Source organism: Abramis brama (genome assembly GCF_963993115.1).
Source record: "Abramis brama genome assembly, chromosome: 1".
NCBI lineage: Eukaryota > Metazoa > Chordata > Actinopteri > Cypriniformes > Leuciscidae > Abramis > Abramis brama.
In genome coordinates this window covers 24,882,548-24,898,999 of record NC_139963.1, presented here as the reverse complement: position 1 = coordinate 24,898,999, position 16,452 = coordinate 24,882,548, and the positions used below count along the sequence as shown (strand labels likewise).

Here is a 16,452-nt window from a genome sequence, read left to right as displayed (position 1 = left end):
GTTCTGGGCAAGAACTCCCTGCGCATCCATGCAGCCTATAATGGATAAGAGCAACAATAACACCCTTAGGGTAAACAGAACAGAACCAACATGAATGTATTGCAGATATCATTCATTCATTTTAATGTACAACATAATTAGAGAATTTTAGTCTGATTCAAGGGGAATCAGAATGGCAAATCCTGACTGACGAGAGGAGGAGCTGGGGATGGAGGAGGGTATTAGCTCCTGAGAAATGCGATAGCTGCTGATAATACTGAAGGAGCTTATATATGTATACAGTGATAGGCGTTGTATTCCTACATGATCTCCACAATTTTGAGTTTTTCTCTAGTCAAATTCTAAGACAACAAAGGCGACAACAATTGAGACTTTTCTCTATACGAAATGGCCAAATTCCTGTTTTCAAATGAAATATGCCCACTGGGGATCATGAGATATTTTATTTCTGCTTTATCACGATTTATCACAGAATTCAGAACACCCATTTCTCTCTACGAACGTAGCCTATATCTACCACAAACACTGTTTTTAAACCTTATTGTTATGCTTATTGTTACTTTCAAAATACATCTGAATGATTTTTTTCTGCATGGTCCATGTGATTTAACAAGTAAGGCGTTTTTAAATATTTGGTCCGCACAATTTTCATTATTTATTGAATATTTGTGACGGTGGAAGAAACATTAAGATAGCCTATACTCATTATAGGAACAAAATAAAAGGACAGCCGTGATAAACCGTGTCAGTGAGACTGTTGTTGTTGTCTCGAAAAGTCCTCGGGCACGCTCAGTCCGTGGGTGAATCGTTCAGAACGGATTTGTGAACCGGTTCATTAAAACGAACCGAGTCCCAAACATAATTCGGACATCGCTAATTGACAGTCAACGCGCCAACCACACGGATAGGAACTGCTGCCATCTATGCCTGTTCGTTCCACTCACCTGCTATAGGCCTAAACGGACAAAAATAAACGACAGAAAAAATACAACCAAGAACGAAGGCAAACTGTTTTTTTCCTTGGGTCGAAATCTTTACTGTCTTCTCCCAGGGTTCGAATGGAACACCCGTGTTTGACAGCGTTCGGGAGCGTTCTAATGATTCTTTAAATTCCGTTTGACGCGCAGCGCCAGTTGTGGTATTCTGGAGGGGTGGAGGAGCGAGAGACGGAGGATCACGCTAGAAACGCAGCAGCGAGAGCGGTGCTGGGGGAAAAACACACGAAATATTAAAAGAATCACCAGGACAAGAGAAGAAACCCAGTGGATTCATTCTGACGAATAAAAAAAAGCGAAACTGCGTATTGCGGGTGCGTATGTTCTGTTTCCCTCTGATGTTTTCGCGAGCTTGTAATGTCGCGCGACAGCCCAGCTGCATAAAGATGCAATGGATGCGTTCATGAAATCATTGTAAACCATTTATATTGATCCAGTATTGCTTTTCGTTAGAATTTTTTTTCGGGTTTTTTTTTTCGTCTAGGCGGCTTGCTAATGCTTTATTTTGGGGGGAATGGGCGTCTTGCGTCATAGGAAAGGATAAGAGGAAATGTTTTTGAATAGCGTCTGAATAAATTATCTGAACGCTTCTGCCCGCAGTGTCAGCAACATCATCTGCCAGCATATTTTATCGTGGACATAATTTCTGTTAGTGTGGGTATTATAAACTAATGACGAGCCTCAAATTGCTTTCATCTTCATCTGTATTATGAACCCCTTTTTTTTCTAATCAGTATCGGTGTGTGCGGTAAATACTAAATGAGGCTCGTGATGGTGACTGGGCCACTAGAAGCCCAGACCTGCTATACCTGCCTTAGCGGTGACATCATTGATCACTGAACGTGGGCACGTCAGGAGCCATATGTCTCGTGCACTGTCAGGCCTTGAGGGCCACGGCGGGGCCATAATAAGATCTGATATATGGCAAAAGCACCAATGACTTTGAGGGAATATTTTACGAGATGACGCATTTCTGCAGTATGTTTATTTTAAACCTCTGATTTTTAGCGACATGTCATCATTAATTATTTTACATTTCAGACATAAAAATCCTAACTCATACATTCATAGCTTTAAAGACCCCATAAACTTGTTGTTCCTGTATTTCCTGTTGATAGCAAGTTTAGGTGGGTCTTATAAAGCAATAGATAATAAGCTTTGATTAATGTGACGGTTATGAACCAGGATTTAAATAGTGGGTTTCAGGTATGGGGACTGGGGAGGGACATTTACATTCTCAAGACTGAGCATATATGATTAGAAAAAAATTGGTAGTATGGGATAACTAATGTTCTTGAAATTCTCTAATGCTCACCAAAGATGCATTTATTTGATTAAAATGTATAGTAAAACGGTAACATTGTGAAATATGATTACAATTTAAAATAACTCTATTTCTATTTTAAGATATATTAAAATGTAATTTATTCCTGTGATGTCAACATGATCCTTCAGAAATCATTCTAAAATGCCGATTTGCAAAGTTCAAAAGAACAGCATTTATTTGAGATTGAAATCTTTGTAACATTGTAAATCGTCATCATTGTTTTTGGTACGTTTTCACGGGAGAGTCAAATTTTTATGTATATCCACTTTTAGGAGTACACTAGCATATAGATGACTTCAAATCTAACAGACAGGAAATAAAAGTCACAAAACTCTTTGATATAATGTGTTCTTTAAGAACACAACCTTTGACTTACAGTCTTCCTTAACTTTGATATTTCCCTTTTTTTTTCTTCTAGATACCTCTTACTACTTCTTTTCTCTCTCGTTTGCTTGCACCCAGGCTGTCTTCTCATATTAAATAATGGTGTCCACAGTTTTTGCTGTGACACTGTCTGTCACACTGCTGCATCTGACTTCAGGTAATGTGCACATACTTGTGTGAGTGCTTTTGTATGTTTAACTATTCATGCAAGGTGAATGTACATAGTACATGCCTATCACTTTAGCTTAAAAAACGAAGTCTGATAGTTCCGTGTTTTTTTCAGGTGCATCTGTAGGGGTAACAGACACTGCAGCTCCTCCCACCGTGACCTCTAGTCCCCGCCCCTTGGGAGAACTCCTCCATGCTGCACTACTGAGTAAGGAGTACCTGGGCCACACCCCTAATAACAGAGGTCAGTCTTTCCTAAAAAGAACACAGCAAACTGCATCCTTTCAATAACGAACCAGTTCATCTAAACCTGTGATTTAACTCACAGGTACAACTACTAACCCGACCCAGGCCATCCCGTCCATCAGAGAATCAGAACCCGCCTCCACAGTGATGTCACCAGGAATCCTCACTACTGCAGTGACCTCATCGGCTGCACCTCATGCAGGCCAATCAGGTTTTGGGAGTGCCGTGACATCACCACCAGCTGAAGAAGAGACCACAACTACTCTAATTACTACAACAACAATAACAACAGTGCACACCCCAGGTATCATAACCAACAAACCGCGTAACAGTTGAAGACATCGAATCATTTTCAATATGAAAACTTCACAGATTATGTCCCTCAATGGGACCATTCAAATTATTTCTAAATGAATTTATGTTGACTTTTAAACGGTCTCTCTCAAGTTCAATGCAATGCCAGCCTGTCAGGAACGGAGGGAATAGTCGAGTCCCCTGATCCGCTCTCCTCCTCATCTCCCTTCTCCCCACTGGAGTGCACCTACAGCATCACTGTGTATCCTGGATATGGGGTTGAGATACAGGTGTGATAGCCTCACCGTTAGCAAGGTTTCAATTGTACCCTCATTTAGCCTATCTGTGGGTCACTATGGTTACTGCTTGTTAACATAGCTGATGCATCTTGTTGGCATTTGCATGGGGGATAGCATTTTAATGAGTTCTGGAGTCTTTGCCCTTGATACAATCTTGGGGAATGACATCATTAGCTGTTGTTATGGTAACACCATCTGTCTGTCTTGAAGGTAAAGAAAGTAAACTTGTCCAAGGAGGAGTCACTTACCATTCTGGAGCTGGGTGGGACAGCTCCACAGCTTTTGGCCAATGAGACGCTAATGAGCGAAGGTCAGGTGATTCGAAGCTCAACCAATCAAGTGCAGATCCACTATAAGAGCCTGAAGCAAGCCAATCATGGTGTTTTCAGCTTTCATTATCAAGGTATTCTTTTTTCTTTTAACTACTGTTCAAAAGTTTGGGGTATGTAAGATTTGTTTAATGTTTTGGGAAGAAGTCTCCTGGGCTGCATTTATGCTGAATACACACCATGTCATAATTACCGTAATTTTGACGTCCTACTCTAACCTTTTCACGTCCTTGGATTGGAAATTATGCATATCTATGGCAACACTATCAATGCCTAAATGAATCTGCAGCGATCAGTTGGCACAGCGGTCACATGGTACAAGTCGGAGCTCTCAGAAAGTTCTACGAGGATGTGGATGCTTTTTACAAGTTGGAATGCCGTTTATTTGATTATAAATACAATAAAAACAATGATATTGTGAAATATTCAGAAATCATTCTTTATAATAAGGAATGGAATGATGGAACCTTATTATAAAGTGTTTCAGAGATCTTTAGTAACATTACACATTATAAACTTTACTGTCACTTTTGATCAGTTTAATGCATCCTTGCTGAATAAAAGTTTTAATTTCTTTAAAAAATATATATTTCTCACCCTAAAACTTTTAAACTGTACAGTAATTGAATTGTAATTTGTGTGTTTTGACATGACTGGAATGACAGAAGTGTCTTATTCTTTTAAACATCCATTCCAGCGTTCCTCCTGTCCTGCTCGTTCCCCCTCTCCCCTGAGGCCGGTGGAGTGACTGTAACTGATATCCATCCTGGTGGTCAGGCTCACTTCCATTGTGATCCAGGATTTGAGGTCAGAGGTCACGAGGTTGCAACATGTTTGAACTCCACCCGACCCAGATGGAGCACCTCAGAACCCCAGTGTGTGGGTGGGTTGCATTTGTTCCCCGTTCAGTTATTTACTTATTTATTTAGTTTCATTATCAACAGTGGCTTCAAGACACCTCCATTTATTGCCTTGTGTATAAGCATTCACATGTGTTTTTGTATATTAAAGCTGTATCTTGTGGAGGATGGATTAGAAATGCTACTGTTGGCCGCATCCTCTCTCCAACCCTCCCCTCTGCAAGTAACCATAGCAGCGGTAGCAACCTGAGCTGTCATTGGCTGCTGGAAGCCAAGGAAGGCCACAGGCTCCATCTTCATTTTGAGAGGGTGGCTCTTGATGAAGACAATGACAAGTAAGAGTTCATGTCTTGCTCACTCATGTATTAAGTTACTTATCTTATATCTCTCTTAGTGTTGGAGAAGCCACTTTAAAAGTACTTATGATTCAAAGTAGACTTTCAAAAACATGAAAAAAATCGTAACAAATTCCAAACTTTTGAACGGTTGTGTATATTACTGAATTGAAAACATAATGGTAAATGGCAGTATTATTGTCAATTTTTATTTCACTACAAAAAAGTTGACTAGAATGCTGTGCAGGGAGTTTATTCAAAAGAATCAGTGAATCATTGAATCTTGTTTGAACCAGCTCATTTAAATGAACACACTATTTTTAACCTGTTTTTACATTCTAGACTATTTTTAACATTCTAGATTGCTGCTGATAAACGAACATCCGAGATCTACCTCTTCTTCCTGCACAACCTGTCATGATCTTGATCCTTCCAGAATCATTTCATTCTCTTAATGTCACACCTTTCCTAATGTAGTTTTCGTTCCTTTTCCATGCCCCTCCTCCGTTTCCTAGGCTGATTGTGCGCAGTGGGAATAGCTCTACAGCTCCGCTCCTCTTCGACTCGGATCTGGATGACGTTCCAGAACGAGGCTTCGTGAGCGAGGGAATGTGTCTCTATGTGGAGCTCACAGCAGATTCCTCCTCCATCCCACTGCTGCTGGCACTCCGCTATGAGGGTAAGACAACCTGTTAAACATTCAGCAAAATAGTTTTGTTCACTGTTAAAAAATAGTCTAAGGCTGCATTTACACTGCAAGTCTTAATGCACAGATCCGATCTTTTGACCATATCCGATTTTTTGGCTCGCCTGTTTACATTCACTTTAGACAGGACTGGTTTTCGATGTCTGTGTTTACATTAATTCCCGCCCAAAATGATTTTCGGTGATCGTTTTGCTATGCACATGGTAGACCCTGGTTTTGATTGGCCGTGCTATTAAAATTAATGGGCAGAGGTTGAAAACCTTTCAGCTCCTGAATGATTCTGTGTTGGCGCAATGTCTTTTCTTTACAAAGATAACATTCGCACCTCAATAAAAAGCTGTGAGTGAGCGCATAACGGCACATCTGCCTCATGAATAATACAACATTAAAAAGCTATCTTTGTGAATAAACGTGTCGTCCTCGCCTTGTGGTGGTTTGGAATTCAAAGGGGAATCGGATATGTGTTTAGACGTAGGTCGGATGACCAGATATCGGATATGTACCTGATTTAAAACCACATTTGGAAGTGGCCCAGATTGGATGCGGAAAAATCGGATCTCGTGCAGATTTCTTTGTTTACACGTGTGCAACAAATTCGATTTGTGTCAGATGTGAGTAAAAGATCGGATTTTTTTAGCCAGTGTAAACGCAGCCTAAGTATATTTCATCACTATAAGCCACATAAACCACTATAAACTTGTTCATTTTCATTAACACAAAAACTTTTTTACATTTATATAATTCTTAAAAGATGCTTGTCTAAAGAATGCCGAACGCAGTTGCTTATTGTGATGTCACACTAATTTCAGGAAAAAGAAGAAACTCAAAATTACAATTTTGTACCTTCAAGTCTGGGTTCTACAAATACTTTCACTCTTACTTAATAACTTCCCATCCTTCCTCTTTTTCCTATCTATTTCAGCCTTTGATGGAGAACACTGTTATGAACCTTACCTGCCTCATGGGAATTTCAGCAGCAGTGACATCACCTTCCCTCTGGGTACTATAGTAACCTTCTCGTGCTCTCCTGGTTTCGTCATGGAGCAGGGATCAGGAGTTATGGAGTGTGTTGACCCCAATGACCCTCACTGGAACGAGAGTGAACCTGTCTGCCGAGGTATGACATCACATATAACCTAATATTTGAGAAATATACCTGTACAGCAACTGTACACTACCATTCAAAAGTTTGGGGTAAGTAAGATTTAATTATTAGTATATATTTTTTTATATATAAATGAAATTAATACTTTTATTCAACATTTATTTAAACACTAAATTGACTAAATTCAAAAGTGACAGAAAAGATTTTAACGTTGTTATCAAATAATTCTTATTCAAATAATAGCTGTTCTTTTTAACTTTTTATTCATCACAGAATCCTGAAAAATGTATTATGATTTCCACCATAGTGTTAAGTAGCACAACTGTTTTTAGCATTGATGATGTTAATAAGAAATGTTTCTTGTGCACCAAGCATATTAGACTGATTTCTGAAGGATCATGTGACACTGAAGACTGTACTGATGCTGACAATTCAGCTTTGTCATCACATGAATACATTACATTTCAAAAATATAAATTGTAATAATATTTCACAATATAATTTTTACTGTATTTCTGATCAAGTAAATGTAGCCTTGGTGACAAAAGAACCTTCTTTCAAAAACAAATTGCACAATGATCTGTTGATCATCATTAGAACTGTCAACTTAAAGGGTTAGTTCACCCAAAAATGAAAATTCTGTCAGTAATTACTCACACAAATTAAGATATTTTTGATGAATTCTGAGAGCTGGCTCACTTCTTCATAGGCTTCTATGTAATCGATATCTGCCATCCCAGAAAAGTTAGTAAAAATGTTGTTAAAATAGTCCAAGTGACTACAGTGGCTCAACCTTAAGTTTATCAAGCGGCGAGAATACAAAAAAAAACAAAAATAACGACTTTATTCAACTATTCATTTTCTCGTCGCTTGATAAACTTAAGGTTGAGCCACTGTAGTCACTTGGACTATTTTAACAATGTTTTTACTAACTTTTCTGGGATGGCAGATATCGATTACATAGAAGCCTATGGAGGAGTGAGACAGCTCTCAGATATCATCAAAAATATCTTAATTTGTGTTCTGAAGATGAACGAAAGTCTTACGGGGTTGAAACAACATGAGGGTGAGTAATTACTGACAGAATTTTCATTTTTGGGTGAACTATCCCTTTAACTCATTTATTAGTACAATTAAAAAGAAAATAATCCTTGTAACATTAAAGTGATTCTAATTCAAAGATCATTCTAAGTACATTTAGAAAATTTCAAAAGAGTCTCAGATTTTACCTAAAGGGGCTTCAAGGGGGCTTCATTTCATCTAATCCCTCTGGTCCAATAATATGAAAGCTATTCTTATAAGATTCCTCCTCTTTCTCCTCTTCTCAGCTCTGTGTGGCGGGGAGCTCACGGACACAGTGGGAACAGTGTTGTCTCCTGACTGGCCACAGAGCTACTCTAAAGGGCAGGACTGTGTGTGGCAAATACATGTCAGCGAGGACAAACGCATCGAATTGGACGTACAAATGTAAGACGTAACAATCTATTTGATTGTGCCAGTTTGTGTTTAAATCTATTTATGGTTTAATTCTATTTCCCTCTCTTTTGCTTGCAGTTTGAACATCCGCCATAACGACATTCTCACTCTATTTGATGGTCATGATCTGATGTCACATGTGATTGGACAGTACCTGGGCTCAAGAGAGAGGTTCAGGGTTGTATCAGGAGGTTCAGAGGTCACCATTCAGTTTCAGAGCGATCCTGATGACTCTACGTTTATACTGAGCCAAGGCTTCCTCATTCACTACAGAGGTAAATACATCAAAAGGGTTGTGCTTTTTTCATTTGTTTTGTGTTACTGCTTGCTGTGATGTCACTTCCTTTCATTTCTTGCAGAGGTGGAACCAAATGACACATGTCCTGCCCTTCCGCAAATTGAGTTTGGCTGGAGCAGCTCCTCCCACCCATCTCTGGTGAGAGGCAGTGTGTTAACCTATCAGTGTCAGCCTGGTTATGACATCGTTGGCTCTGACATCATCACCTGCCAATGGGATCTCTCCTGGAGTAACAACCCGCCCACCTGTGTGAAAAGTGAGCTGAGTTATATATGTTTTTTTATGGTTAGAAAACACTTTGTAAAGGATTAAGAGTTATGACTTTGATTGGTCATTGTTCAGTGGCCAGTGGCCATCATTTGCCGGTTTAATTAATTGATTAATATTGTACACACGCTCTTTCTCTCCTGGCTTTAATGTGCCTCCAGTCCAGCAGTGCCCTGACCCAGGAGAAGTGGTCAATGGAGCACGCTCAGTACATCCGGAGTCTGGTTTTGCTGTGGGAACTGTGGTACGCTTCACATGTAACCAAGGTTATCAGCTGGAAGGCCCGAGCCAGATCTCCTGCCATGGCAGAGACACCGGCATGCCCAAATGGAGTGACCGCAGCCCAAAGTGTGTCTGTGAGTACATGTTAGTAAGTAAGGTGTGTGAGGGATTGCGTCTGGTCTTGGAAAAATACATTTTCAAACAATTATTTAAAAAAATCCCCTCTTGAATCTATATGGATTTGATTCTGTAGAATTTGAAATGGATTATTATTAATAATTAAGGCTGTCAAAATGATTGCATACATGCATGTGGTTAAATACATCGAATGAAATTAAAATAACAAACAAAAAACGATAAGTAAAAAAAATAATCCTGATTAAAGATTGATTAAAGATTTAAAGTCTTATTAATAATGGTAAATTATTAAATCATATAGTACTGTTCAAAGGTTTGGGGTTCAGTAAGATTTTTTTTTTTTAAATAAATACCTTAATTCAGCAAGGATGCATCAAATTGATCAAAAGTGACAGTAAAGATATTTACAACGTAACTAAATGATTGTTATTTCAAATAAATGCTGTTTGAACTTTCTGTTCGTCAAATAATATATCATGGTTTCCACAAAAGACTGCATTAAGCAGCACAACTGTTTACAACATTGATAATGATGATAAATGTTTTTTGAGCAGCAAATCATCATATTAGAATAATTCTGAAGGATCATGTGACACTGAAGACTGGAGTAATGATGATGAAAATTCAGCTTTGACATCAAAGGAATAAATTACATTTTAAATATATTTAAAGAGAAATCAGTTTTTTTAAATGCTAACAATATTTCCCAATATTATAGTTTTTATTTTTTATCAAATAAATGCAGCCTAGGTGAGAATAAGAGACTTTCAAAGGGGTCATGGATTTTTTGTTCTTTAAGGTTCACTTAAAATGTTAAGGCGAGACACTACAGGTGAATAGGGTAAAATTTTAAAATAATAGATATCACCATGAAACTTCCTCAGTTGATTACTTACACAAGTATATAAAAAAATGTATTACAAGTTTTAGAAATGTGTATGTTTAATTATGCAAATTAGGCATTATCTCATTAAATATGCACGATTTTGCATATATTTTCGGTAGATAGATCTGAACATATGATAAAGCCAGGTGCAAAATTCTTTTTTCATTTTGTTTACACACAAGATGAAAAAAAAAACTCAGAAGGATTTCAGGATATATGCTTTCATTACCTAGAAAATCTTTTGAAGGAATTGTATGCCCTGAGGATGGTCGTCTGACTGAAAGCTTGGCTATTAAATTTGCTGAAAGGATTCAAGTGTGCAGACAGTTTTATTTATTACCTAGAAAATCAAAATATACTGTCCATAGCCTTACAAAATCGATTTTAGCCATATTTTTTTTATTAAAATGTCACATAAATCAGGCCAGGAATGATTTATTAACAAATCCTTCTGAAAATAAATATCTTCAGAATACTGCTAAGTGTATAACTGGAAAGTTTGGTGTACATAGGTGCTACATAGGCTGAGATGTTTATACTGGAGAATGACAAAAAACTCATTTTGAGAAAACGGCAGTTAAAGATTTAAATAGCTCTAAATGAGAAATCGTCTTTAGCTTTAAATCCCCCTTTGGACATTCACGATTGGTTACTGATAGAAAGGAAATGCCCATATTTGGGTTACATAGCGTTGTGCAGGAGACTCAGAGCTTTACAGCGATACCGGTCATGACAGACTTCAGTAAACAGACGGAGGCTCATGGAGCTCGGCATGTGGCGTTGGAATACTAACTTCCTGATAAATTCGGGAGAAACTTACTGCCGCAAGTAAACAAAATGTAATAAAATAAACATCTTAATGTATATTTTCAGCGTTTTCTTCATAGCAGCTTGAAAGGAGTAAACTAGCCCAAAATCTCAAAACTGACCACTGCATGAAAAATCGATGTTTTTGCCTGCCGTGTCTCGCCTTAAGTTATTTAAATGTTAAATCTATTTTTGAGGGGCGGCGCTGGTCAGTAAACGGTCACTGTTATGATTGGCTAACGTCATTGCATAGGAAACACTATCAAAGCCCCCTCGCTGCTGCACGCGAGTAAGTGTTTTGAAAACATTAACCATATAAAGCCATCATTTACAGTCAAAGCATCATGAAATCGTTTCCTTAAGCTTTGTAATGCAGCTCCAATACAGTTGGCTGATACATCTGTCAACAAAAGTTTCTTTGCGAACTTTCCATTACACTGTAACTCGTTTAAAAAACCTGCAAATCTGCAGTTAAAGTCTCTGAACAAACATATAATCCTCCGACACGATCCAGGACACCATTAAAAATAAACCATCCACTTGTCTCTGACGTATCGTGCTTAAGTCTGTACAGAGACGCAAACAAGCTGTTTAAACAGGACGCATCAAAGCGAACGTTCCTTTACGCTTCTATTTATCCTCTTGTCAACAGACTCGAGCTCGTGGGGTAGAGCGAACAGGCGTCTGTATACTGTATCCAGCGTAGACAGCATCAGTGATTATAATGGGTTCTGTTTGCTTTTGACCTTTGGTGCGATGATGTAAAACTGTTCGTTGATGTCTTACTATAAAGGCAGGCATATGCTAATGCATTTGTCCTTGTGACGTCACAAGTCTCCCATTATCTAAAAGAGCTGTTTTTGGAGATTGAGTAAATAAATGCTTTGTTTATAACGAGGAGGACGTTATAAGCTCGAAAACTTTTAGGATGTTTTAATGGTACAAAGACCTCTTATGTGTCAAAAGATCAAGGCAAATTTGATTTCTGATTTCCAAAAACTTACCGACCCCAAACTTTTGATCTCAACTGTATGCAGGATAAAACTTTACAGATACAGCTAAATATCTTAGCCCAAGTACAATGAAGATTCATCTCTAATGTACTAACCGATAAACCATCAGTCAAACATATTGCCTGCTATTTTTCTGCTAATCAGTAAAATATGATCCATGCCCAAACCCGGGTGTGCCGGACAACGGCTACCAGACTCTGTACAAGCACAGTTACCAGGCAGGTGAGACGCTACGTTTCTTCTGCTATGAGGGCTATGAGCTCATCGGGGAAGTCATCATCAACTGTGTCCCAGGACACCCCTCACAGTGGAATAGCCCACCACCCTTCTGTAAAGGTATGTGAATGTGAACTAGTCCAATACATTGAGTCGCCATTTTTATCTGAAGAAATTAAAGTCACGTTTTATTTGTTTTTTTAGTGGCCTATGAAGGGCTACTGGACGATCATAAATTGGAGGGTAACGTTGATTATCATTGTATCAGTGATATTCATATTGCTTTGCTAATCTGGCCCACTGTGTCATGTAATGATGTCTATGCTATTAACTTTCCTCTCTTCAGTTTCTCAGTCATTAGAGGCGTCTCATCAGATGCTGAGTGAGAACATTGCATTGGCTATCATCCTGCCAATCATTCTGGTCATCCTTCTGATTGGTGGAATATACATGTACTACACCAAGTAAGTTTAGGAGGCTTGAGTTTTTGAACGCTTTTGGTTTGAACGTTCGTTTAAACATGTTTTGATTCATACATTTATAAAATATCAAATAAAATAAATAAATAAATAAATAAAAGAAAGGTGTGGATTTTTTTTCTGGCATAAAACGGCCACTTTCCATGATTTCCTAATCCGATTCAAACCTCATCTTAAATAACTCACATTACCAAAGAAAAATGGCTTGTAAGTGCTATTCCATTTTGGCTTTAAAAATTCAGTTATTTTCACTGATTATTGTCAAAACCTTCGTCACAGCTGCTCCTTATTTAGCTCTTCTGTGCTAACATCTCTCGCCGTCTCAGTGTGTGTAGGTGGCAGTGGAAACCGTTGTTCTGGAAGTCTCTCTCTCACACCCACTCCTACAGCCCCATTACAGTGGAGTCTGACTTCAACAACCCTCTCTATGAGGCAGGGGTAAGATGCTCACAACCAAGTGGAATTTGTACTTATTAACTGTTAGGATGTGCAATTGAATACCAAATCAAATGCATGTTCATGCATGGAATCGCAGTCTGTTTGCTATGTTTGATCTCGTGTATCTAATCTTGGGAAGCCTAAAGTTCATTGTAGTCAATCGGTTTGGACGGTATGACTCACTGATTCATTTGAGTCTCTGAGCAGAAGTCACAGCACTGCATTCTCTATCATATTTTATGTGTAGAATATGTATAGTAAGTCTCTTATGCTGCATTTATTCGATCAAAAATACAGTAAAAACACAAATTAAATTTTGTGAAATATTATTACAGTTTAAAAAAAAAAAATGTTCAAAGTAGTTAACTATTTAAAAAATAAAATAAAATGTAATTTATTGTTGTGATGGCAAACCTGAATTTTCAGATGATTTGGTGCTCAAGAAACATTTCTTATAATTATTAATGTTGAAAACAATTGTGCTGGTTACTATTTTTGTGGAAACCATGGTACATTTTTCTTAGGATTCTTTGATAAATAGAAAGTTCAAGGACAGTACGTTAATAATAATAATAGTTCAAGGACAATACATTATGAATGTATTTACTGTCACTTTTAATCTATTTAATGCAAGGATGAAAAATATTCATTTCTAAAAAAAAAAAAAACATTTACTGACCCCCCAAATTTTATAAGCTAGTGTAGATGCTGCTGTTTGTCATCATGTTTTAGTTTCAGTTATAAATTAGGACAATTTATTTTGTTGTTGTTGTATTTTTGTCTATATATTGGTTAATGGTCACACTTTGGATAAATACCACCATTATATATTATATTATATTATATTATATTATATTATATTATATTATATTATATTATATTATATTATATTATATTATATTATATTATATTATCCATCCTATATGCTGGTAAAGTGTGTTTGTTTTTTCCTCTCTCTCACTGTAGGACACGCGAGAGTATGAGGTGTCCATCTGAGACGAGTCTTCAAATGTATCCAAATTGTGGGTAAATGAAAAGGAGAAGAAAAGGAAGGATACTGTTATTTTTCTCTCTCTCTCCGCAAGACATGAATTTGTTTTATTCCAATAATTACAACACATAAATCTCACTTTACACAGTCTCTCTCTCCTCTCTCTTTGCCGTTTCACTGATGTATGTGCTGAACAAGTGTGTGTGCTTGTGAGTTCATGCAGGTGCCTCTGTATGTTAGCGTGTGTTTACATATGTGTGTATGGTATTGGCATCAGAGTAATGAAGTACTGAAAGTAACAACAAAATTGTTCTAAGTGCATATTGTAAGTATGATTTCTACAGTCAGGCATGTTTTGTAACGGAAGGTTTGGTGCCTTAAGGACTGTAAAGTGGTGAAGGATTGAAAGAGAAATAGAAAGTGAGATGGGGAGAGAAAGAATGAGAGAGACTTTGACACAAGTGAGACAAATATAAGTACACATACGTATATAATCCAAAATACAAAAACTATACTCTCATGTTTGTATACAGATACATGGCCACACATTCATATACATGCACATGACGAGAAGAACATATTGAATGTAAATATTTTGATTGAATATTGAGTATACAAAACAGATTCAGTGCCAAAATACATCCCATAATGTGACGTCACTTTACATTTCACTGGTTGCCATAGTATTTCTCACATTATTATGTAAAAATGAGGACAATGCCAGCATTTCATATTGTTCTTTGCTGTTTCTTAAAAATCTATTTCTGCTTGATGTTGAATGACCATGTTTCAGAGGAGCGGAATGTCCTCTCGCTTACGGCACGCAACGATTGTATATTTTACCGCTTCAGCTTAGGATTCATGATCAATTATACTTACTGTCATTGTTATCAGAGTTGATGTTGTTGCATATGCACTATGTTGAGGAAAATATATACAGAAAAAAAACTGCTTGCTGTGATGCAGTAATCGAATTGAAATGCTTTTTATAAATTGCATTTTTTTTAATTATTTATTATTTATCTCATGGTTTCTTGTTAATATGCAGTGAGTTTCGTCTTTTCCACTGTGCCATTACCAGAGCCCATGTTGTGGAGGGCTTTGTTGCATTATAGTATTACTTGATTGTTATTTATTTATCAACATATTATACTTGTCATGAAGACATTAATTTGCTGAGATTTAAGATTAAATAAAAGTCTCTGTTGGATGGTGAACATGTCTTTTATAAATGAATCTTTATGATTAATAATACTTTTCTTGCTGATTTCTTGCTATGAGCAAAAATAAAAAATAAAAGTAAAAAATATGGATATTATATATAATTAATAATATATAATATATTTATAATTTCTTCATATATAATTTTGTAAATTATAATATATTATATATATATAATATAAAATATAATATAATAAATTTGCTAATAGTAAGAAATATGAGTACTTTGTGTCTGTATATATTCCCCCATATACAGGTGCTGGTCATAAAATTAGAATATCATCAAAAAGTTGATTTATTTCAAGAATTCAACTTAACAGGTGAAACTAATATATTATAGACTCATTACATGCAAAGTGAGATATTTCAAGCCTTTATTTGTTATAATTTTGATGATTATGGCTTACAGCTTATGAAACCCACAAAATCAAAATCCCAGAAAATTAGAATATTACATGAAATCACACAGTAATTACACAGTAATTGTTACAAACTGCTCCGAGACACGAAGGTAGAGCATCCAAATGCAGTTTATTTAAAGGGTTATCCAGAATCGTAATCCAACACAAGCAGAGGGTCAAGCACAGGAAGGCAGTCCAAACAAACAAAACAAAACAAAACAAAACAGGCAGGGGTCAGAGGCACAAGAGTAATCCACGGGACAGGCAAGAAATCCAAAAAGCCAAGAGACATGAAAACCAGGGAAAACGCTCAGAAGTGCAGTGCAACAACATACAAAACTTTGCAGTGAGTGATGGGGTGAACCTAGTCTCAGCCTCAGACGTCACGCCCACGGAACGTTGGCTAAACGTCTGATGCATATGGTACACTTAACTGGAAACACTTCAGGAATGTCGAAGTCGTCATCTGATTGGTTGAATTTTATCGGATTTCCGGGGGCGCGAGTGTCGCGTTTATTTTCGGTCCGCCGGGAATCAAAGCGCAGACGTGT

The 16,452-nt window shown here is 37.2% G+C and overlaps 1 protein-coding gene across 2 annotated transcripts; it reads left to right on the top strand.

Moving 5' to 3' along the window:
• Positions 1 to 882: 882 nt before the first annotated feature.
• Positions 883 to 15,496, top strand: sez6l2 (seizure related 6 homolog (mouse)-like 2). 2 transcript variants are annotated; one of them, XM_084118148.1, is made up of 19 exons: positions 883 to 1,309; positions 2,785 to 2,863; positions 2,990 to 3,118; positions 3,203 to 3,424; positions 3,568 to 3,704; positions 3,924 to 4,116; positions 4,740 to 4,925; positions 5,054 to 5,237; positions 5,753 to 5,916; positions 6,866 to 7,060; positions 8,377 to 8,515; positions 8,603 to 8,799; positions 8,884 to 9,078; positions 9,251 to 9,445; positions 12,300 to 12,491; positions 12,576 to 12,614; positions 12,718 to 12,835; positions 13,177 to 13,288; positions 14,255 to 15,496. In XM_084118148.1, exons 2-19 carry the CDS (start codon positions 2,806 to 2,808, stop codon positions 14,282 to 14,284), a joined length of 2,685 nt encoding a protein of 894 aa, XP_083974274.1. In that variant the 5' UTR covers positions 883 to 1,309; positions 2,785 to 2,805; the 3' UTR covers positions 14,285 to 15,496. The 2 variants fall into 2 exon arrangements, with proteins under 2 accessions (XP_083974274.1, XP_083974275.1); XM_084118149.1 differs by having other exon boundaries at positions 899 to 1,309; positions 2,741 to 2,863.
• The last annotated feature ends 956 nt before the right edge of the window (positions 15,497 to 16,452 follow it).